Raw genomic sequence first — 23,091 nt, forward strand, 5'->3', positions numbered from 1 at the left:
AGTTGGCCTAAACCCAGGTAGACAAAGTCTACTTTTGTTCCACGCATTTTCACATTTTTAAGGGAGTCTCTCGTGAAAACAAACAAAATGACAGGCGAAGTAATGTGACACATTGCACGTTCCGAATGTGAATGTGAATGGCCATTATGAATGTATGAATGAATGAATATGTGCGAGCAACATCCACCAGATAAACGTGGCACAGGACTGAGGCTGAGACCGAGTCCGAGTTGGGAGATGGGAGACGGAAGACTGGACTGTTGGCCATAAATTTGCCAGCTTGATTGTGTTTGACTTTAAGGCACTTTGTGGCATAAATCACAGGACTGCAAGCGATGCCAGCCAGACTCCAGAGAGTACAAAACTGACCCAAGGGTTAATTGCTGACAATTTTCAGTGGCTGGCAGCAACAAAAAACAAAAAAAAAAAGAAAGAAAAACAACATACAGGCTTAGAGAGAGAGAGAGAGACTCAGCCATGTTTAAGTTTTGCACAATTCTCCGATTTTAATCTTTATTTATAGGCCTTGTATGCGTGCCAACGATGTGTGTTTGGTGAGTGTGAATGTGTGTGTTGTGTGTGTGTGTGTGAGTGTGTTCAAAGTCTTTTGGGGAGTAACTAGCATTTGGTAACAAGGCACAAGACACTGCGATCATCAATAAGCAGCTGCCGTCTGCCCCATTCACCCAAGTCGCCCATTTAACGAGCGCAAGGAGCTGGCGAAAAGAGATTTGCAAGTCGATGTTGTTGTTGCCTTTGGCAAGCTAACGAAGTTGACAACTTGATGACATTTGATCTCCTGGCAACAACAACAACAACAACCAACAAGCAATATGGGGACAAGCCTAGGCAAAGGCAGACCGCAAATGACAGCACGATGATCAGATGAGACGTTCAGCAGATCAGACGATCAGTTGGCGGTCAGTTGGGTTTGATTTTCGTCTAGGAGGCACGCACAGGCACATTCAGATTCAGATTCAACTTGGAGTTGCAGATGGAGTTGCTGCTGAAGTTGCATGCACCCAGCACTGCACTACACTGCAAACTCAGCAGCTGAACTTAAGTATTGAACAATCAATTTGTAAGCATTTAATGTAGAAGTGCTGAAAGTAGACGACTCTATATATATATATGCCTCATAGAATAAACTTTGGCATACAGCTTTCAACATTTCCGTTGCAAATTAGGCAAATGTATTATTTATTTACTACATTTTCATATCGTCATTAATATTAGCAACACCAACCAATCATAGACCAAGAATAAATCATGGATTTGAAGTATTTTCTATTACTTTATAAAAAAAATAATAAATCGAAAATTCTACTTTGACCTCGCCACAATGTAAAGAAAAGACGAATAATTATTGAACTGTCTGACAACAATTCTAAAGATCATTTTAGCAAACCAAGAAGCTTTAACATACCCTACATAGCCTACAAATAGTTTTGTAGCCTTTTACCTTAAGGCTTATGCACATGCGCCGATACCTGACACCCGATATTGAAGTCTCGAAGTTGAAGCATGTTGCATTTTGTGGTTGTGGCCGGAAGATAAGAAGAGATGCAGTCGAGGACCACCAGCAAATGAGCGAGGAGCAGAGCATGTCGTTGTTATCTGGAGTCTGTCAAGGTTACCTCAAAAGACAGTCGACAGAGATGGGATAGAGTGTTGAGAGTTATTTCGTTCTACAAATATGCCATTTATTTATCAAAGAGTTAACACCCATACAAAAAATGAGTCCCGACTTAAAAAATGCAAAATTAATGCAAGCAGTTGAAGGTAGTGATGAGATTTACACAAGGATTGCTCTACAAGTGTCCTAGTATCGTCTTAAAGTTTGGCCTTAATTGCAGCTGACTGTTCCTTCTCGTGTTGCAACTTGTCCGGCGCTGGCAATAAATTTCCGACAGCAAAGATATTCCTTGGATCCAAATGCTCCTTGGCAGCCGTGTAGAGGGAACTGCCCGTTTCGGTGACTGAATTTTTGTACCAATGGCTGCGTATTTTGCCCACACCATGGTGATGGGATAGGGAGCCACCGCAGTCCAGAATCTCCTCACGTGCACTATGCTCGATCGCCTCGAACACCTCCACCGGATTCGGTATGTTCACATATCGAAAACCAAAATAGAAATAAATGCACGCACCCGCATCATAGGTCTGTGTGACCCGGGCGGAGATAGTGTAGTGCGTAATGTTGAGTTTGCGGCACTCCTGCAGGATTGGAATATCGATTAGAAAATGATTAGAAATTGCAGGGTATACGACTAACCGAAACGACGCGCTGCTTCACACAGCGACAGAGCAAACAGCAACGATCCCAGGGCACAGAGGTCTCAAACGATTCAGCCACAATTCCTTGACTCAGTGCAAAGTCCTGCAAAACGTTCATTTCGAATTTAATAATAACAAAAATAGATATCAACTTAAATCAATTATATTTATATTAGCCAACAATATTTCTAATACAAAGCAACCTAGAAGATGGCTCAAAACTACTTTTTCGAAATCGTTTTCTTAACAACAGAAAGCAATTCTATCAATTTAAAACGGAAATCATTTCTCATGACTAACCAATATTTCTAGTGTTCAAGCCGATTATCAATTTAGAGCAAGTTTCTATATTTCAACCTAAGATTTTTTATTTTATGTTTATTATACTCACCCTAATGTAGGCGATGACAAAGGTGAAGACATAGCCACGTTCACCATTCTGACCACCCGCTGAAAATCCTTTGTATTTTGAGGCTATTTCATAGATGAGCGCCTCCTGGCGCTGCACCTCCTTCTGTTCGCCCTCAAAGAGCAGCGTGGCAGCGCAAATGTGCGACAGATCGATACCCTTCCAGGCGGTCACATATCTCTGCTTGATGGCATCCAGGCAGCTGGCCAGCCAGCTCTTCGCGGGCTTCAGTGACTGACCGAGCAGGAACTGCTCGTTGTCCATCAGACGCACCGAGGCCGGTTGGCAGCGACGCCGGGCCACCTCACGCATAAAGAGCACACCCTGCTCAAAGTCGGGAAACACAAGGGATCCAAAGCGCTGAACAGGTGGCAAAGGACGCACTTTGAGCACCACCTCCGTGATCACACCCAGTGTTCCCTCCGAGCCAAGTATGATGTGATTAAAATCCGGTCCACAGCTGACACGCGGCGCACTGCACTCCCGCTCCAGGGTGCCAGTGGGGGTGACCATTCTCACACGCACCACCAGATCCTCAATGTTCCCGTACACGTTCTTTTTCATGCCAGAGGCACGTGTGGCCACCCAACCACCCAGAGTACTAAACTCATACGAATCGGGCTCGTGACCCACCGTCAAATTCTGCTCGCGCAGCACACGCTCCAGATCCTGACCCACCACGCCCGACTCAAAGCACACGGTGAGATTCTCCCGATTGAGCCACAACATTCGATTCATTTGCGAGGTGTCCAGCACACAAATCATCCGTTGCTCCTCCTGCGGACAGGTGACGGCACCCGAAACACTCGTTCCCCCGCCATAGGGCAACATCATCACATTGTGCTTATGGGCTAGATTCACCAGCTGCACCACCTCATCGTGGCAACGTGGCCACACCACCACATCCGGTATGCGTCGGAACTTGTTGTGCCACAAACTGTAGATGTCATTCAAGGTCTGGCCGTGGCAACGCACCAAACGATCGACTCCCTCCTGCGAATGCTCCACTTTGGTGCAGCTGCGCAGCTCGTTGAGGAAGCCAGCATTCTCCACGGGCAGCGGATATTTTTGGGGCAGCTGTGGATATTCCTTGGTGGAATCGACATACAGATCAAATTTACTCCTCGCCCATTTCGTGAAATTCGGCAATTCACAGCCGCCCAGCGGATATCTGAAATAAGAGAAGATTTATCTTAATCAAAGGTTTAAAAGAAGAAAAGTTAAAGAAAAAAAATCATCAAATTTTAACTTGGATTTCGAGTTTGAATTGCGTTTTCAACTTTGAATGTAGTCATAATCTAGAGTTCAAGCCATGACTAAAATGTCACGGTTCTTAAAAATCTGGCTAGGTTTGGGCAAGTTATGACTCTTTAAAGTTTTGAACCCTGCCCAAAACCACTTTTTGGGGGTATAATTTTAACATGAATTTATAGCCAGAATCGCGTGTCCAACTTTGAATGTAGTTTTAACCTAGAGGTCAAACCACGACCAAATAGCCATGATTCCTGAAAATCGTGTGATTTTTGACAAAGTTATGGCTCTCGAACGATTAAGACCCTTCCTAAAGCACTTTTTGTGGGCCAATTTGATTTGCATAAGGACAAAATTAGAAATCAGTATAGTTAATTAAATGGGTTAACTAATGTGTATCTATTCCTCGAGAATTGTACTCACTTGTCGCCTTTGAAACAGATGGTGCCCTGCTCACCATAGAACTCCGAATCGTTGTAGCCCCAGCCATACCATCTGAGCACCTCCTGGCTAAATTACAAGCAAGACAGGAACAGTGATAATTTGAATGACAACAGAGAGAAGAGAGGATGACTGATGGACTTACCGCTTCTTGGGTACAACGCTGACCACGTGCCGCGAGAGACGCGTATCCAGAGCGACAGATGTGCCCTCGGGGGACGTGTCCTGGACTTGTGTGGTCACCGTATTCCGCTTAGTTAACATTATCAATATGTTGCACACTTTTTTGTAGTTGTTGTTGTTAGCAATTATTTATTATTTGCACAGTCAGTGTTTTTCTTCGCTTTTCTTTTTTTGTGTACAAATTTACACGAGAGACAAAAATCAATAATTCGGTTTTGATTTTGCTTTGTTTTGTTTTGTTTGACTTTGAGATAAAAACAGCTTGGCCTGCTTAGTGTGTTGAATTTGCTAGTTAATTGTTGCTTAAATATTTGTGCTTTTAGTTGATAATACTTGTGTTTGACTAGTGTTCATGTTCTTTGCGCTAATAACTAAAATTAAATGGAAAATTCTACTAAAATACACAGGCGGCAGCTGCCACACGCGCTTTTCCTTCGCTTTCACTACCACGACTGTCGACCGCCCGGCAAATGAGAGCGACCCACAGGGCGAGAGAGAGAAAGAGAGAGAGAGAGAGAGGGCGAGAGAGAGAGAACAAGAGATAGATTCAGCCCCCAGGCGATGCACTCTCCCTCGCTCTCTCGCTGTCTGTATATATATATCTTCTTTGTGGGGGATGGGGCAGATTGAAACGGTTGCAAATCGGTCGCGACTGAATTACGAAATTTGAAATACAAAAATCAATCTATGAAATGACTATTGTTGCAGGATTGCTGTAGCAAACACACAATGAAAACTGAGGAATCGTTGAAATTTCCATCGCACGCTGTATCCCGCCTACAGTTTTCATGTCTCATTTTTAGTTCAGTACACAATTTTGTCAATTGTGGATTGATCCAAATTTTTATTCCACAAAAATTTCGAAACTTATGTAACGTGTTCGTTTTTTGGCTAAAAGTGTAAACATGCCTGGCAAAAAGCGTAGTATCACCAAAAAATCAACCATTTCTGCTCCGGTGGCAATTGCCGAATCGGCTGTGGTTGCTGCGCCACCAGCTGCCGCAAGTGCTCCAACCAAATCTCCTGAAAAGAAGACCATCAAAAAGAGCAAAACGAAGAGCAAAACCAAAACCAAAACCAAGAAAGCTTAGAAGGTGCCAAAATGCCAGGCTCAAAATGATGCACAGGGCAAATATTAGATGGGTAACAAATATAAAAATAAATGAGAATTACTTATGTTTCATATTATAAAATCACAGATCTTGAGCACTAAAGATACCCAAGCATGAACACAATTTAAAGCTTGGTCGAATATCCAAAAAAATACTGCTTAAATCAGGATTAAATTTATAACCCATCATGTGAACGTAACATTTTAAAAATCAAATAAATTGGACAATTAAACTAAAAACTAAAATAATTTAAATTGTTTTAAGCTGAAAAAAGCAAAGCATAACCGTTTCGCTCTTTGTAAATGCTTTCCCTTAAGCACTCTCCCTATTTCTCTCTCTCTCGCTCTCGCTCTCTCTCTCTCTCTCTTTCTCTCTAACTCGCTACCGGCGCTTTTATTGATATGAGGGGTGATTCATGGAGTTGGGGTTGGCTACTGCACAGGGGGTGGTAAAATACACGCTATAAGTCATGTGCGATGTGCTCCGGTAACATCAATGAAATGTTTAAGTACTACGACAGGTGGTTTAAATTATTTATCAACAAGGGCGCAATCTCAGCTATGAAAATAACGACCTATTTACATATTTAACATTGACTTGTATGTAATTTAATTGCCTTAAGCGGAAACTTAACAGCTGCTTGTAAATTTTTAATTCATATTGACACGGTTTCTATTCAGGGGTTTTTGTCACTGAGATATCACACTTCTTGTTTGACATCTAAGAGAAAAGCCGCCACGCATAACTATAATTGGATAAAGGTTAAAAGTACATAAAAGGTGAATTTGTTGCCTTTTTTCATTTCGCAATCAAAGCACAATTTTTGTTTAACAATTAAAGTTGTACCACATTTTTTGTTCAAGCGTTAATGATTTACTTTTCACTTTTGCACACATTTAAGTCACTTTTATTTAAATATTGAATTCAAATGCATTAGTTGTATGTATTCATTAAATCCATTCTTAAAACGAACTTTATTACATTTGGGATTTTTAACGGCGTTTATTCAAAAAAAATATCACAACTGCATCCCGCGACTTTGAAAACAAAACTGAAATCCCAAAAGCCAATTGCATTTTACGTCTACGTCGTTGTTAGTCAAATTTTTTGTCTTTGTAAAAGCCAACAACAACAATTAACAAGCTGTGTTTATCATGCTTTTATTTACACAGAGCCATTCAACTTTACAATTGTTTGAATTGTAAATTCGTTGAGAGCCCTCCGCGAAACGGAAAGTGGACGCTATTTGTTTAATTTTCGCACTACTTTGAGTATCGTCCATTTGGGGAACTTTGTTTGTTTTATTTCTTTTGATTTATTTTCTATTTTTTTAATTGTTGTATTTGTTCGGAGACTTTCATGTGCTACATCTGTTTCAAGTGTGAGATTTGCATTTCCTTAATTATTTAACTGTTAGCTTTTACTTGCGATGAAACCTATTTGCAGAGTATTAAGCAGCGAGGAAGTGGAAAGCAAATATTGACATGAAGCTTAGCTACAGATACTTAGCAATAGTTAATACATTTGATTTGCGCAACACTGAAATAACAATACATTGAAAGAGGAAATGACACCTTAGTTTGCTGGCAATAAAGTTATATTGTTATAGTGAACATTTAAACATCAACAGTTGCACCCCAGCGACACCTGGCGGGAAATAAATCAAACTGCATACTCCTTACCAACACTGGCTGCAGGTTATGCCTTACCTGTCGAAAGCACCAATATATCGCTCAGCCGGCTAGCTATCGGCTCAGCGGTAGTTCGACCGCGATATATTGGGCGGCAATTTAACAAAAAATTTGTATTCTTTTTTAAATAAAAAAAAACAAATATTTCCATCAAACCAGTCCGCTCGCTGCTGTGTTTGCTGTGTGGATGTTGTACAGCCTGCGTGTCCCTCCCTTCCTAGTGATTCCTCCTCTAAATTTCCTGGAGAAATTCCCTTTCACAATTATTCATTTCTCGGTGGTTTCTTATGCCCTTATCTCACCCAATCACATTAATTTACCACCTCATGTTCATTTTATTTTCAGACTATTTAATTTACAACTCATGTGATACATGTGACATCGTGATCCCTAACATTTTGTTGGCCAACACTAAATTCGCTTATATATATTTAATACAATTTTATCTATCTACTTAATTTAAAGCTTACAAAATATTTATGATTTTTCTTTTCTTTTTTTATTTGGCTTCAAAAGTGCGCATCACTGAGTAACAAAATGAGCATCACTATTGCATTGGTTAAGGCCGATCAGCTGTCTTTGGCTCACTCTGCCGCAGTTAGGCGGGAACAAACTCACAGGTGTGTTGATATAATCTTGGTTCCTGAGTTCAGTTGTCCCTGGCGATTTTTTCCTTGATGGCGGCGATGGATAGCTCCGCCTGCTGCTGCTGCCGGTTCGTATGTTTTTATTTTATTTATTACTTTTACTTTTGTTTTATATTTATTTATTTTATATTATCTTTTTTTTATATATATAATTACTTCATAATTTATTTACAATTAATTTATTTGAATTTCTTTGTAAATAAATCTTTTTTTTTTCTTTTTCCTTATCTCTTTTTTCTCCACCCTACTTTTGTGAATATGGTCCCCCATCGATATCCCTCGCCTATCGATCTATCTGCCGACCATTACATAACAATTAATTAACTATAGGAAAGCAAGAGTGGATTTAATTTCATATATTAATAATAAATATAATGGCAAGTTTTATTTAAAAACATACACGCTTTTTGCAGGTGAATATCGATAGCCCCCCAGAACCTGTTATCGATACTTCAGTTGCTATGCATTCCTGTGCACTGTGGCTGCTGCCAACTCGCAACTTGTCTTCAAAGCGAAAAACATTAAAGAAAACTAAAATTGCGTGAAAAATTAATCATCGAATACGTGCAGAAAGCGCAACGAGCATAAGATAGTAAACGGCAAAAGTTTGCGAGGTGCCGGCAAGCGGACCCACTTTATTGTTTGTTTTTTTACATACATACATGGATGTTGGTGTGCGTATGTGTGTGTGAGTGTTGGAACAATAACAAGCCCAACAAAATGCCAATGAATTGTAACGGAGCAGCGTTCAATGCGGCCGCTGTCTTTGTGCTGCAGCAGCAACAACAGCAGCAGCAGCAGCAAAAGCAGCGATGATTCATAGGTGAGTTATGCGACTTGGCTTAAGCGCATATTTCATTCTCATTCTCTCGTTACTCATGTGTCTCTGTGTGTGTGTGTCTGTCGATGTGTGTGTATTTTAGCCCGCAATAATAATATATCAACAACAAAACCAACAACAATAATAATAACAACGGTCGTGCCTTAAATAACGAACGTAGAGCAATAGAAACATAGGAAAATCGAATCGTTTGGCAAAATGCCGCTGCTGTCGAAATGCTTCCCATGCTTCAAATTCAAACGTGAAGAGGTCATCGACAAGCTGGACTACAGCAATACACCGCTCCAAGATGCCTTTCCCGAGGTCTGGCAGCACGAAAGGACACTCGAGGAACTGCATCTGAGCAATGCGCGGGTGAGTTGCCTATTCACAATCGAAATTATTCTGAGTGGTCGTCGCTCGACAATTGGCACAACAGTTGATTCCAATTGGCAATTAATTTGCATTATCAATTTTGAAAATTTATTTCAAAATATAAATTATATATTAAATATTAGTATTGTAATTTCTGTTCTAATTTCCAAGACACCACAGTATTTCTATAAAAAAAATGCATGTAAATTATATAAATATCCTTGCTTGTTTCAGTTGCAAACGTTGCCGCCGCAGCTATTCTACTGTCAGGGATTGCGTGTGCTGCAAGTGAACAGCAACAATCTGGAGAGCATACCACAAGCCATTGGCTCGCTGCGCCAATTGCAGCACTTGGATCTGAACCGCAATCGTTAGTCACACTCTAAACTAGTAAAACTTCAGCTAAAATTAATGGAAATTAACTTATTACATTGCAGTTATTGTCAATGTGCCGGAAGAGATAAAGGCGTGCAAGCATTTAACCCATTTGGATCTCAGCTGCAACAGTCTGCAGCGTTTGCCGGATGCAATAACGTCGCTGATATCGCTCCAGGAGCTGCTGTTAAATGAAACGTATCTTGAATTCTTGCCAGCGAACTTTGGTCGTTTGGTCAATTTACGAATTTTGGAAGTGCGACTCAACAATCTCATCACGCTTCCCAAATCGATGGTGCGCTTGGTCAGCCTACAGCGTCTGGACATTGGCGGCAATGAGTTCACAGAGTTGGTAAGCATTTAGCACTGTAAATATTTAATTGATTTATAGCTTGTTCTTTCCACATAGCCAGAGGTCATTGGCGAACTGAAATCGCTGCGGGAACTGTGGATTGATTTTAATCAAATTCGCCGTGTTGCCCCAAACATTGGAAAACTGCGCGAATTGCAGCACTTCGAGGCCAATGGCAATCTGCTGGATGCACTGCCCAACGAGCTGAGCAACTGGCGCAATGTTGAGGTGCTGTCTGTGTGCTCCAACAATCTGGAGGCGTTTCCCTTTAGTTTTGGCATGCTCAAGTCGCTGGTCACCTTCAAATGTGAATCGAATGGCCTCAGTGAACTGCCCGACAGCATTAGCTATCTGGAGCAGCTGGAGGAGCTGGTGCTTAGCCACAACAAGCTGATGCGATTGCCGAGCACAATTGGCTCGCTGGTCAAGTTGCGCTTTCTGTTCGCCGACGACAATCAATTGCGCCAGCTGCCTGACGAACTGTGCAGCTGCAGCCAACTGAGTGTTCTTAGTGTGGCCAACAATCAGCTATCGGCACTGCCCCAAAACATTGGGCATCTGGGCAAGCTCAAAGTGTTGAATGTGGTGAATAACTACATTAATGCATTGCCCGTTTCCATGCTGAGTCTGGTGAATCTCACGTCGCTCTGGCTGAGCGACAATCAATCGCAGCCACTAGTGCCGCTACAGTATTTGGATGCGAGCAGCAAGACGCAGCTGACGTGCTTTATGCTGCCTCAGGTGACGTTCAAGATGCAGGCACAGCAGCAACAGCAGGTCCAGGAGCAATACGAGTTCGTTTATGCCAATCATAACCAGCAACAGCCGGCCCAGCAGCCGCCATCGAGTCCATCGCGTCGCATTTGCTTTGCCGAAGAGGCGACCATTTTGAGTGCAAAGAATGCGAGTAGTGCACCGCAACCTGCGCCCAGCTATCCAGCCGCCAGTTATGTGACGAATGTGACGACGCCCGGCAATCCGGAGCAGCAGCAGCTACCAGCTGGCAGCTCGGTGCGTTTAATGCGCTCGCCCACGCCGTATCCCAAGGAACTGCGTCAAATGGCCAAATATATGCGACAAGCACAGGCAGCAAATGCAGCAGCAGCAACTTCAGCGGCAACAGAATCCTCATCGGTGGCAATGGTGTCCACAACACCGTCCAGTGAGGTGCGCGAGGCGCGTGTCGTTGTGCCGAATGGTCAGGTGGCCATGACACACTGTGATAGCAATCAGGATGCTGTGGATCATGCCGCAGCAAGTGCAATATATGGTGTTGCCCCAGAGCCGGCACACATCTATGGGGTCTATCAGCAGCAGAAGGCCACGCAGGAATATTATGGTTTGCCGTTGGCCAACTTTGACACGACACACTATCAGCCGCTCTATGTGGATGCCAGCACAGTTCCACACTTGTCCAATGGCAGCGAACAGCATTATGAGCTACAGCCGTTGCAGCAACAGCAGCAGCAGCACCAACAACAGCACCAGGCGGTAGCGCCACCGCCACGCATGGAACCGCCGCCGTATCACATAGCACGTGTGTACACCAAGAAGACGCCCGAAGATCTAACTCTGTACGAGTCGATGCGACAGCGCAAGCAGCTCCAACAACAACAACAACAGCAGCAGCAGCAGCAATACGAGCAGAACAGCAGCTATCAGGATGCGTTAAATAGCAATTTTAAGACAACTGCAATTAATGCACAATCGGAGCAGCTGGACTACCAAAACAACATCAGCATGGAGCAGCTTGAGCAGTTGGAGCAGCAGCTTGAACTGCAGCTTGAGCTGGACCGGGAGCAGGAGCTAGAGCAGCAAGAAGCAGAGAACGAAGAGGAGCAGCTACCGCTGCAGGATATAGATGATACATTATCGCAGCACTCATTAAACTCCACGGCCACCAACAACACGTATAGGGGTGGCAAGAAATCGACGTGGATCTTTGGTGTACACAAGAATCCCACTGTGAAACAGGTGACACTGAAATGGGAGCACAGCATTGGCTTTGACATAGCCGAGCTGCTCAATCAGGTGAGATTATAGATGCTATATATATATATATGTAATTTACTAACTCATCAATTTTCAATTTCAGTCGGGTATTTTTGTGAGCGCGATTATCCCAAATTCGAATGCGGCGCGTCTGCTGAGCCTTAATGATAAGTTGCTGGAAATCGATGGATATGACCTGACCAATGCCAACCTGAGCGATGCCAAACGTGTGCTGCTTAACAGCGGCACTGTTATAAATATAATGCTGTCACGTAAATGATAGCCCCAAATTCCATGCCCCAATCCCACTTCCCCCAATCCAAAACCAATTCACTCCACTCCGAACCGAGACCGAAGACTTCTTGCATAACATTTTTCTAAAGCAATTTTGAAATACGCTAATATTAAAAATAGCCTATACATCATTATAATATTAGCAAAAACTGCATTTCCAAGCCATAAACGTCCTTTACACTGGCGCCGTATGCTTGTGTTTGCTACAGTCAGGCTTCCAGTTGATGCATTTCCCTTAGATAGAATCAGTTTAAGCTGCCATTTACCATTTACCTATATTTATGTATATCGTAAGTAGTGAAGTGCAATTTATGAGTCCCTCACATTGAATTCTGTTGTTAACTTTGGTTAAACACATATCTTCATTATACGCAAGCAAGTATTTAAAGTATTTCGAACCTTAAATTAAGTTATATATCTATATAGATATATATGATAAAGAAACTCAATTTAAGCAATTGTCCTCCACCTAACACTATGCTAAAACTTGTTACTTGAAGCTGACAACTTAATGACTATTAAATTATGTTTCTTAGATATTTATAAAACAAAAAGCAGATTGCTGTTAAATATTCGATTGGTATTCAAAATGAAGCAATTTACATTGTTTTTCAAAAGTTATATTATTCCTTACTCTAATTAAACATATTTATTTGTATCAAATTCGTGTAGCTATTACTTTAAGACTTTACCATTTGATCGCTATTGGTTTCATTATCATTTATAAATTGGCAGCCAGTGTAATTCAAAGCAAACATACAGAAAATATAATAAATAGTGCAATTAGCGTTGATAATACGTACATACAATTACGAGTACCATATGGACGGCATTTACAAATATATAATCACGTATATACATATACAACTGTATATATGTGTACTTATACATACATAAAGATATATATATATAAATATATATATATATATATATATACAATATTTACAATTAGCGCCTATTTTACGCCCAGCGTTGTTCACATTTGTTCCAAAATTAAATTGATTATGTGCATAGATGAAAGTTGAACAAAGATATTAGCTGTTTATGTTAGTTGTTATGGTGCAGCAATATAAATTCTATATATAAAAAATATATAATAATATGTATTCTATATTTATTGTCTATATCGAATCATCATTTTTCTATGGAAAATTGTTAAACTCTTATACCATTGGCGTGTTGTGAACAGTATTATTATTTAGCTGATTAACAATTATGAGAATTATGCTAAAAGTTAACATTTCTATATCTTTATTAAACATACATCCATACATACATACACACAAGTACATCTAGAATAAGGGCGCACATTTTTCGTAAATGCAATTTGGTTTAAGAACGCTACAAAAAATCACCCAGAGAACAAAAAAAAAAACAGTAAAAGAAATTAACGAATTAAATAAACACACAATTTTTCACTCAAACTCAAGATTTCCCACTGTCATTTCGCATTGCAACGATTTTATCTTTTAGTAATACAAAAAAAAAGAAGGGGAACCAGCTCATTTGATAAATGTTCTTCGATAAGGCTTCGAATGGTTTTTCTGTTGTTCTTGTCGGCACCCAAAGATTACGGAAATTAATTGTAGCCAGGAAGCACGCAATCCCGTCGTCCAAAGCATGAGTACCAATTACAGAACTGGTAATCTTGGCACATCAAGAAATAGTGTAAATAGTTAAATATTGTTGTATTCATGTATATGAATTAAACTTTTGCCGACTTTTTACTATGTTCGAAGTTTAAGTAATGCATGAACTGAGACAGCTTAACGTGTTCATCATAAGATACTTTAGAAACCATTCTGTGAATGTAGTATGTCTCATCATTATAGTATTGACCGCTTACATCTGCTTTGAGTGGGGATTGTATCACATCTTTTGATATCCAATTTTCGTCTTTCAGTAGCTTTCTCACTCCATACATTATCGCCTGGGCATTATGTGTGCGGAACAACCATAACTTAGTATTCGGATTATTTTTACCGCGTAGGCAGTAAAATTTAAAACGATCGGGCTTATTATGTTCTTTAATCGTCTCTACTCCAATCCAATCCGATGTGGTTGAATCGTCGACATCCCCAATGGGTGCTTGACTTCCCATTAGAAGTAGACCAATGCGCTTCAAATAATCATGTCTGAGTTTCACGCTGTTATCGTATTTTACTGGCTTCTTCTTTATGGCGTATGGTATTCTCTCATCTCCAATAGCCAATACTTTTGTCTTCGATGTGACTGATAGTAAAAAAGCTTTACTATACTTCAAATTACGTTTACGACTTGAGAAATCTTGAATTGTAGCTTACTTGTATCAATTTTGGCTTCTTCGTTTTCCATAGTTGGTATTATTTTAACACAAAATCTGAAGATCCCGTTTACTCCACAATAATCTCGTTTGAAGCGTACTCCGTGACTGTGTAAAGCTATCTCTGTTTTGCCTTTATACACTACGCATAACGAAATAGAATTAATTTCACAAAAAGCGCTGCGGTAAAAGCTCGACGAAAGTTTAATTTTATTGTCATCAATACTTTTAGTTGCGTCTTGTCCGTATGCGAATTGCTCTTTTATATAAAACTGCTCACAAGAAATTTATTTTTTCGCCTATTCTTCAACATATTTCTCTCAAACTTTCCCACTGTCATTTCGCATTGCAACGATTTAATCTTTTAGTAATACAAAAAAAGAAGAAGGGGTGTCGGCACCCAAAGATTACGGAAATTAATTGTAGCATGACAGAACTGGTAATCTTTGCACATCAAGAAATAGTGTAAATAGTTAAATATTGTTGTATTCATGTATATGAATTAAACTTTTGCCGACTTTTTACTATGTTCGAAGTTTAAGTAATGCATGAACTGAGACAGCTTAACGTGTTCATCATAAGATACTTTAGAAACCATTCTGTGAATGTAGTATGTCTCATCATTATAGTATTGACCGCTTACATCTGCTTTGAGTGGGGATTGTATCACATCTTTTGATATCCAATTTTCGTCTTTCAGTAGCTTTCTCACTCCGTGCAATATCGACTGGGCGTTATGTGTGGGGAAAAACCATACCTTAGTATTCGGATGATTTTTACTGCGTACACAGTAAAATTGAAAACGATTAGGCTGATCCTGTTTCTTAATCGTCTCTATTCCAAACCAATCCGATGTGGTTGAATTGACATCCCCGATGGGAGCATGACTTCCCATTAGAAGGAAACCAATGCGCTTGAAATAATCATTTTTGAGTTTCACTCTGTCATCGTCTTTTACTGGCTTCTTCTTCTTTGCGTATGGTTTTCTCTCATCTCCAATAGCCAATACTTTTGTCTTCGAGGTTACTGATAGTAAAAAAGCTTTACTATTACAAATTCCGTTTACGTCTTGAGAAATCTTGAATTGTAGCTTACTTGTATCAATTTTGGCATCTTCGTTTTCCATTGTTGGTTATTGCTGGCTCAGGTATTATTTTAATACAAAATCTAAAGACCCCGTTTACTCCACAATAATCTCGTTTGAAGCGTACTCCGTGACTGTGTAAAGCTGTCTCCCAACTTTGCCTTTATACACTACGCATAACGAAATACAATTAATTTCACAAAAAGCTCTTAACGCAATACAATTAAATTCACAGAGAGCGCTGCGGCAACAGCTCGATGAAAGCTTAATTTCATTGTCATCAATACTTTTAGTTACGTCTTTTCAGTATGCGAATTGTATTTTAAATCATTTTAAAACTGCTCACAAGAAATTTATTTTTTCGCCTTTTCTTCAACATATTGCTTGTGTAAAAAATGCAGGAAACGAAACACATCGTTTCGATTATCAGAAACAACAGAATTACATACACCCCAAATGGCAGTTTCACCGGTCCCATATATTTCAGGATCAAGCTTTGTTTTGAGTGGCAGTTCCAACACGTATCTTGATATCCAATTTTCGCTCTTCAATCGTTTCCTTATTTCATGCAGTCCGAGCTCTGCATTGTATATGCAGACATGCTTTAGGTCAGTACAATAATCATGCAAATATTTTCGTGAGCGATAGCAATGAAAATGACAGCGTTTCAACTGGTTATCTTCCCTAATAAACTTAATCTCCAAGACCTCCCAGGGCCAATCACGTCGAGCTTCTATAGGAGTTAGACCACTCAATAAAAGTCGACTAACATGATTTAAGCAGTCAGCCATAAAGTTCTTCGTGTCATTGTCTTTTACCGCATTATTTTTGGACTTGTCACATCTCTCACCATCTCCAATTGCCAATACCTTTGCTTTCGACGTGACTGCGGCCAGTGCTGGAAGTTCAATTAGATTACAATTAGAATATTTAGAGATATAATAGAAGGAAATTGCAGCTCACTTGTCTCTATTTCTGTATTAACTTCTTCCATAATTGCTTGTGTTTTTTATTTATTTTGAATATCAGGCGCAGCTGACTTACTACTCGTTTGAAGCCAACTCCGCGACTGTATAAAAGCTCTCCCTCTCTCTCTCTCTCTGTTTTGCTTTTAAGCACTACGAATAGCAAAATACAAACAATTTCATCAAAGCATTTCACTCTCGCTTGACGTCACTGCGGCCAGCGCTGAAAATAGGATTAATTTACAATTAGAATATTTGAATAAAGACATACATCAGAAATTGTAGCTTACTAGTATCGTTTCCTATATTAACTTCTTTCATAATATTTTGTGTTTATCTACTTTAAAAATATGAGACCAGCTGACTTATTATTTGAAGTTTCGTGACTGTCTAAAAGCTCTCTCTCATTTTTATAGACTGCATGCCGTCATACTAATAGGTACCAGCTGATCCGATTGCTGCATTGTTTTGTTTACACAACAGAGAACAACAGAGAACAAAATTTCACAATTATAAATATTTAATTGTTGCTTGATTTGTTTTTAAATATAAGATCCAAATAAAAGAGTTTGATACAAATGAATAGTTTCTTTTGGTATATAAATCATTTAGTTTAATATTAGGCGAATGTGGAAATGTTAAATGTTACATATGAAATGGTTAATTATTTTTCATATATTCTTTGTGTAAATGAATCACAAAAAGAAAAATCCTTTGATACGCTGCACCCATGGCATAAGAAGCTACATTTTGAATGTATTGATTACAATTATAGCATGCGTCAGCTCCAGTTTTTCCTTTTAGAGGTGTTTCGATGACATACTCTGATATCCAATTTTCATCTTTCAGTACTTTTCTAACTTCATCCATTACATGCTGGGCCTTAAAAGTGGGTCCATTAAAAATTTCACCACTCCGAAAATCTCTTTTGCGACTGCAGCGAAAGTGATAACGTCTGGGTTGATTTTCCTCCTTGATGCTTGCCACTGAAAAGTACTCATAAGAATTCCACTTCTTACAATCGCTGCTGAGTGGTCGACCCCCATTTAAAAGTATACTCAAATGCTTCTCATAACGCATCTGAAAACGTTTCTGTTTGGATATTGGCGCCAGGTTGTTGCTTTCTGAAGTCTCCTCTTCATCCCCAATGGCCAATACATTTACTGCGTTTGTAATTGTGCTCACTGTTGGAAAATCAAAAACTTGAATATTTGTTTGCTAAAATTTATCTTAACTTATTTATTTACTTTTGTCTTTTTTGTTTTCCAAACTAACTTCTTCCATATTTTGTTTGTGCGTGTTTACTCATTCAAAACAGCTGATTGACTGTGCTTGACCCAAAGCTTTATTTAGTACACTACACAGATCGAAGTTTCACAACGAAAGCTTAAAGTTTGTATAAGGTCTGTGTATGGGCATGTACTCGTATGCATTGGTTGCTCTTTTGTTTACGTGCCTCGAAGCTTTTCTACATTTCAAATTATGCGCAAACGCATTTGCGGAGAACGCGAAACCGAACTGAGAGTGCTAAGAGAACGCCAGCAAATGAAGAGAGCCAGTTGATCGATTGCAATTTGGTTTAAGAACACTACAAAAAATCATCCAGAGAACAAAAAAAAAAATAGTAAAAGAAATTAACGAAATAAATAAACACACAATTATTCATAAATATTGTTGTTTCATGTATATGAATTAAACTTTTTCCGACTTTTTACTATGTTCGAAGTTTAAGTAATGCATAAACTGAGATATCTTATTACATTCAACATCAATTACTTCAGAAATGATTGACTGAATATAGTATGACTCATCATTATCGTATTGTTTGCGCACTTTGAGTGGCGATTGTATCACATATTTTGATATCCAATTTTCGTCTTTCAGTAGCTTTCTCACTCCATACATTATCGCTGCGGGATTTTGTGTGCGAAAAGAATATAACTCAGTATCCGGACGATTTTTACTTCGCACATAATAGAATTTAAAACGATCGGGCTTATTAAGCTGCTTAATCCTCTTTATTCCAATCCAACTCGATTTTGTTGTGTCCTCGGTACCCACAAAGGGAGTTTGACTTCCCATTAGAAGTAGACTAAGCCGCTTCAAGCAATCGGACTTGAATTTCGCTCGCTCATCGATTTTTTCTGGCTTCTCTCTCTCTTTTTTGTTCTTATTTCTCTTCTCTCCAATGGCCAATACTTCTGTATTCGTTGTTACTGTTGAAAAAAAAAGCGTTACTGTTACAAATTTAGTTTACGAATTGAGAAACCTTGAATTGTAGCTTACTTGTATCAATTTTGGCTTCTTCGTTTTCCATAGTTGGTTATTGCTGGCTCAGGTATTATTTTAACACAAAATCTGAAGATCCCGTTTACTCCACAATAATCTCGTTCGAAGCGTACTCCGTGACTGTGTAAAGCTATCTCTGTTTTGCCTTTATACACGACGCATAACGAAATAGAATTAATTTCACAAAAAGCGCTGAGGTAAAAGCGCGATGAAAGCTTCATTTCATTGTCATCAATACTTTTAGTTGCGTCTTTTCAGTATGCGAATTGCTCTTTTGCGCCTGCTGCTTAAGCAATTAATTAAAGTATTTTAAGGATTTTTAAAACTGCTCACAAGAAATTTATTTTTTCGTCTTTTCTTCAACATATTTCTCTCAAACTTTCCCACTGTCATTTCGCATTGCAACGATTTAATCTTTTAATAAAACAAAAAAAAGAAGGGGAACCAGCTCATTTGATTAATGTTCTTCGATAAGGCTTCGAATGGTTTTTCTGTTGTTCATGTTGGCACTCAAAGATTACGGAAATTAATTGCAGCCAGGAAGCACGCAATCCCGTCGTCCAAAGCATGAGTACCGATGACAGAACTGGTAATCTTTGCACATCAAGAAATAGTGTAAATTGTTAAATATTGTTGTATTCATGTATATGAATTAAACTTTTGCCGACTTTTTACTATGTTCGAAGTTTAAATAATGCACGAACTGACGTATCCTATTGCGTTCAGCATGAGCTACTTCAGCAATTATTCTCTGAATGTAGTATGCCTCATCATTATAGTATTGACCGCTTACATCTGCTCTGAGTGGGGACTGTATCACATCTTTTGATATCCAATTTTCGTCTTTCAGTAGCTTTCTCACTCCGTGCAATATAACGTGAGCATTATGTATGCGGAACAACCATAACTTAGTATTCGGATTATTTTTACCGCGTAGACAGTAAAATTTAAAACGATCGGGCTTATTATGTTCTTTAATCGTCTCTACTCCAATCCAATCCGATGTGGTTGAATCGTCAACATCCCCAATGGGAGCTTGACTTCCCATTAGAAGTAGACCAATCCGCTTCAAGCAATCGTCATTGAATTTCGCTCTTTCATCGATTATTTCTGCTGGCTTATTTCTCTTTTTTTTGTTCTTATTTCTCTTCTCTCCAATAGCCAATACTTCTGTCTTCGATGTTACTGATGGAAAAAAAAGCTTTACTATTACAAATTCCGTTTACGTCTTGAGAAATCTTGAATTGTAGCTTACTTGTATCGATTTTGGCATCTTCGTTTTCCATAGTTTGTATTATTTTATCACAAAATCTAAAGATCCCGTTTACTCCACAATAATCTCGTTTGAAGCGTACTCCGTCACTGTGTAAAGCTCTCTCTGCTTTGCCTTTATACACTACGCATAACGCAATTCAATTAATTTCACAAAAAGCGCTGCGGTAAAAGCTCGATGAAAGCTTCATTTCATTGTCATCAATACTTTTAGTTGCGTCTTTTCAGTATGCGAATTGCTCTTTTGCGCCTACTGCTTAAGCAATTAATTAAAGTATTTTAAATAATATTAAAACTGCTCACAAGAAATTTATTTTTTCGCCTATTCTTCAGCATATTTCTCTCAAACTTTCCCACTGTCATTTCGCATTGCAACGATTTAATCTTTTAATAAAACAAAAAAAGAAGGGGAACCAGCTCATTTGATTAATGTTCTTCGATAAGGCTTCGAATGGTTTTTCTGTTGTTCTTGTCGGCACCCAAAGATTACGGAAATTAATTGCAGCCAGGAAGCACGCAATCCCGTCGTCCAAAGCATGAGTACCGATGACAGAACTGGTAATCTTTGCACATCAAGAAATAGTGTAAATTGTTAAATATTGTTGTATTCATGTATATGAATTAAACTTTTGCCGACTTTTTACTATGTTCGAAGTTTAAATAATGCACGAACTGACACAGCTTATCGTATTCATCATGAGCTACTTCAGCAATTATTCTCTGAATGTAGTATGCCTCATCATTATAGTATTGACCGCTTACATCTGCTTTGAGTGGGGATTGTATCACATCTTTAGATATCCAATTTTCGTCTTTCAGTAGCTTTCTCACTCCGTGCAATATAACGTGAGCATTATGTATGCGGAACAACCATAACTTAGTATTCGGATTATTTTTACCGCGTAGACAGTAAAATTTAAAACGATCAGGCTTATTATGTTCTTTAATCGTCTCCATTCCAATCCAATCCGATGCGGTTAAATCGTCCGCACCCCCAATGGGAGCTTGACTTCCCATTAGAAGTAGACCAATCCGCTTCAAGCAATCGTCATTGAATTTCGCTCTTTCATCGATTATTTCTGCTGGCTTATTTCTCTTTTTTTTGTTCTTATTTCTCTTCTCTCCAATAGCCAATACTTCTGTCTTCGATGTTACTGATGGAAAAAAAAGCTTTACTATTACAAATTCCGTTTACGTCTTGAGAAATCTTGAATTGTAGCTTACTTGTATCGATTTTGGCATCTTCGTTTTCCATAGTTAGTATTATTTTAACACAAAATCTGAAGATCCCGTTTACTCCACAATAATCTCGTTTGAAGCGTACTCCGTGACTGTGTAAAGCTCTCTCTGCTTTGCCTTTATACACTACGCATAACGCAATACAATTAATTTCATAAAAAGCGCTGCGGTAAAAGCTCGATGATAACTTAATTTTATTGTCATCAATACTTTTAGTTGCGTCTTTTCAGTATGCGAATTGCTCTTTTGCGCCTACTGCTTAAGCAATTAATTAAAGTATTTTAAGGATTTTTAAAACTGGTCACAAGAAATTTATTTTTTCGTCTTTTCTTCAACATATTCATTGTGAAAATAACAGAGGAAATGATAAAGTTGATTTTCTTCGTCACGAAAGACGCTTCCAATTACATCATTAATATAGTGATGGGTATCATAAAGTTCTCCGAATCCATATAGTTTAGGATTAGGTTTGGATTTGAGTGGCAGCTCCATCACATATTTCGATTTCCAATTTTCTCCTTTCAATCGTTGTCTCACTCCATGCATTATGGCCTCTGCATTGACCAGCAGACTATTATAGCCATTACCATTATTTGTAAAGTTTACATCGGTCTGACAATGAAAATGACAGCTTTTGGTTTTGTTATCATCCTCAATAATCTCCATTGTAAACCTATCCGACAAATCGCAACTATTTCTTTTGCCTACAGGAACTCCTGCTCCCATCAAAAGTCGAGCAAGATGAATTGTACAGTCATCCTTAAAATCAGTCTTATTGTTATTTCCTGTTTTTTGTATGCTCCTATCTCCGATAGCCAATACTTTCGCTTGTGACGTAACTGTGGCCTGTGGCGCTGAAAATAGGATTCATTTACATTTGCCATGATGGACAACAATTTTAGCTTACTTGTTTCATTTTCCGCATTAACTTCTTCCATTCGTTTATCTATTGTGACTGTGTGGGGCAGCTGACTCATTACTCGTTTGAAGCCAACTCCGCGACTGTATAAAAGCTCTCTCTCTGCTTTGCTTTAAGCACTACGAATAGCAAAATACAAAGAATTTCATCAAAACATTTCTCTTCCGCTTGTGACGTCGCTTCGTGACTGTCTAAAAGCTCTCTCCCATTTTTATAGACTGCATGCCGTCATACGAATTTCAAGTTGATCTGATTTACTCAGTTGACCAGTTGCTCTCCCAAAGAATTATTCTGTGAATCCCAAATAAGCCGGTTCTAAGACATAATACATAAAAACACAAATACTGCTCTTATAGCTGCAACTTCAAGCAAACTCAATAGTAAGCTTGTAAATATATTAACTCTTTGGTCTTTAGTTTGTCAGACAATTGGAGAGCGAGCTAAATATGTACAACGATTTGTAAGCTACGGTTTAAACACAAAACAATCCTTATCACAGAATATTTAATAAACAATTTAAAAGCTACAAATTATTACAATTTTTTCATGTGTTCCCTATGTAAAAAAATCACAAATTTAAATAATCTAGTTTTCTCTGCATCAAGGGACTCGGAAACTATTTGCTGAATGTATTGATCGGAAGAGCAATATGACTTCGGTTTTGTTTTGAATGGTGTCTCAATGACATACTCTGATATCCATTTTTCGCGTTTAAGTCGTTTTCGAACATGATCCATTACAAGCTGCGCATTGAATGTGAAACTGCTAATTAAAGCGCGATCCGGAAATTTAAATCCTTTGG

At 38.9% G+C, this 23,091-nt stretch overlaps 6 protein-coding genes and 1 long non-coding RNA gene across 13 annotated transcripts; 2 read left to right on the forward strand and 5 right to left on the reverse strand.

The window, feature by feature from the left end:
* Positions 1 to 1,681: 1,681 nt before the first annotated feature.
* LOC6560307 (alkyldihydroxyacetonephosphate synthase) lies at positions 1,682 to 4,778 on the reverse strand. The gene is made up of 5 exons (XM_001985928.2): positions 4,524 to 4,778; positions 4,361 to 4,447; positions 2,669 to 3,857; positions 2,276 to 2,380; positions 1,682 to 2,217 (listed from the first exon to the last, which is right to left on the reverse strand). Exons 1-5 carry the CDS (start codon positions 4,640 to 4,642, stop codon positions 1,834 to 1,836), a joined length of 1,884 nt encoding a protein of 627 aa, XP_001985964.1. The 5' UTR covers positions 4,643 to 4,778; the 3' UTR covers positions 1,682 to 1,833.
* Positions 4,779 to 5,215: 437 nt separating this feature from the next.
* Positions 5,216 to 5,816, forward strand: LOC116805095. The gene is made up of 2 exons (XR_004365019.2): positions 5,216 to 5,704; positions 5,761 to 5,816. It is a non-coding gene; the product is annotated as an uncharacterized LOC116805095 (long non-coding RNA).
* A 3,121-nt stretch (positions 5,817 to 8,937) lies between these two features.
* Positions 8,938 to 13,078, forward strand: LOC6559321 (protein lap1). Its single transcript, XM_001985929.2, has 5 exons — positions 8,938 to 9,206; positions 9,441 to 9,576; positions 9,644 to 9,933; positions 9,991 to 11,964; positions 12,029 to 13,078. Exons 1-5 carry the CDS (start codon positions 9,051 to 9,053, stop codon positions 12,203 to 12,205), a joined length of 2,733 nt encoding a protein of 910 aa, XP_001985965.1. The 5' UTR covers positions 8,938 to 9,050; the 3' UTR covers positions 12,206 to 13,078.
* Positions 13,079 to 13,900: 822 nt separating this feature from the next.
* LOC116804940 lies at positions 13,901 to 20,366 on the reverse strand. Of its 5 annotated transcripts, XR_006246917.1 has the most exons (4): positions 20,115 to 20,366; positions 18,857 to 20,044; positions 14,523 to 15,547; positions 13,901 to 14,451 (listed from the first exon to the last, which is right to left on the reverse strand). XR_006246917.1 is itself a non-coding variant. In XM_032733923.2 (3 exons), the coding sequence occupies exons 2-3, from the start codon at positions 14,551 to 14,553 to the stop codon at positions 13,925 to 13,927; spliced, it is 558 nt and encodes a 185-aa protein (XP_032589814.1). In that variant the 5' UTR covers positions 14,554 to 15,547; positions 15,617 to 15,782; the 3' UTR covers positions 13,901 to 13,924. The 5 variants fall into 5 exon arrangements, 4 of the variants coding, with proteins under 4 accessions (XP_032589814.1, XP_032589815.1, XP_032589816.1 ...); XM_032733923.2 differs by lacking the exons at positions 18,857 to 20,044; positions 20,115 to 20,366 and adding an exon at positions 15,617 to 15,782; XM_032733924.2 differs by lacking the exons at positions 14,523 to 15,547; positions 18,857 to 20,044; positions 20,115 to 20,366 and adding an exon at positions 15,617 to 15,783.
* On the reverse strand, positions 15,936 to 16,953 carry LOC116804941. 2 transcript variants are annotated; one of them, XR_006246918.1, is made up of 3 exons: positions 16,861 to 16,953; positions 16,569 to 16,793; positions 15,936 to 16,503 (listed from the first exon to the last, which is right to left on the reverse strand). XR_006246918.1 is itself a non-coding variant. In XM_032733926.2 (2 exons), exons 1-2 carry the CDS (start codon positions 16,597 to 16,599, stop codon positions 15,959 to 15,961), a joined length of 576 nt encoding a protein of 191 aa, XP_032589817.1. In that variant the 5' UTR covers positions 16,600 to 16,777; the 3' UTR covers positions 15,936 to 15,958. The 2 variants fall into 2 exon arrangements, 1 of the variants encoding a protein (XP_032589817.1); XM_032733926.2 differs by lacking the exon at positions 16,861 to 16,953 and having other exon boundaries at positions 16,569 to 16,777.
* Positions 17,216 to 17,926, reverse strand: LOC122322866. The gene is made up of 2 exons (XM_043216395.1): positions 17,821 to 17,926; positions 17,216 to 17,760 (listed from the first exon to the last, which is right to left on the reverse strand). The coding sequence occupies exons 1-2, from the start codon at positions 17,852 to 17,854 to the stop codon at positions 17,231 to 17,233; spliced, it is 564 nt and encodes a 187-aa protein (XP_043072330.1). The 5' UTR covers positions 17,855 to 17,926; the 3' UTR covers positions 17,216 to 17,230.
* Positions 20,367 to 20,719: 353 nt separating the features above from the next.
* LOC122322359 lies at positions 20,720 to 22,590 on the reverse strand. Of its 2 annotated transcripts, none has more exons than XR_006246916.1 (3): positions 22,278 to 22,416; positions 21,356 to 22,224; positions 20,720 to 21,285 (listed from the first exon to the last, which is right to left on the reverse strand). XR_006246916.1 is itself a non-coding variant. In XM_043216393.1 (3 exons), the coding sequence occupies exons 2-3, from the start codon at positions 21,384 to 21,386 to the stop codon at positions 20,753 to 20,755; spliced, it is 564 nt and encodes a 187-aa protein (XP_043072328.1). In that variant the 5' UTR covers positions 21,387 to 22,224; positions 22,278 to 22,590; the 3' UTR covers positions 20,720 to 20,752. The 2 variants fall into 2 exon arrangements, 1 of the variants encoding a protein (XP_043072328.1); XM_043216393.1 differs by having other exon boundaries at positions 22,278 to 22,590.
* Between the last annotated feature and the right edge of the window lie 501 nt (positions 22,591 to 23,091).

Source organism: Drosophila grimshawi, unplaced genomic scaffold (assembly GCF_018153295.1).
Source record: "Drosophila grimshawi isolate 15287-2541.00 unplaced genomic scaffold, ASM1815329v1 contig_1367, whole genome shotgun sequence".
In the NCBI taxonomy this organism is placed as follows: Eukaryota; Metazoa; Arthropoda; class Insecta; order Diptera; family Drosophilidae; genus Drosophila; species Drosophila grimshawi.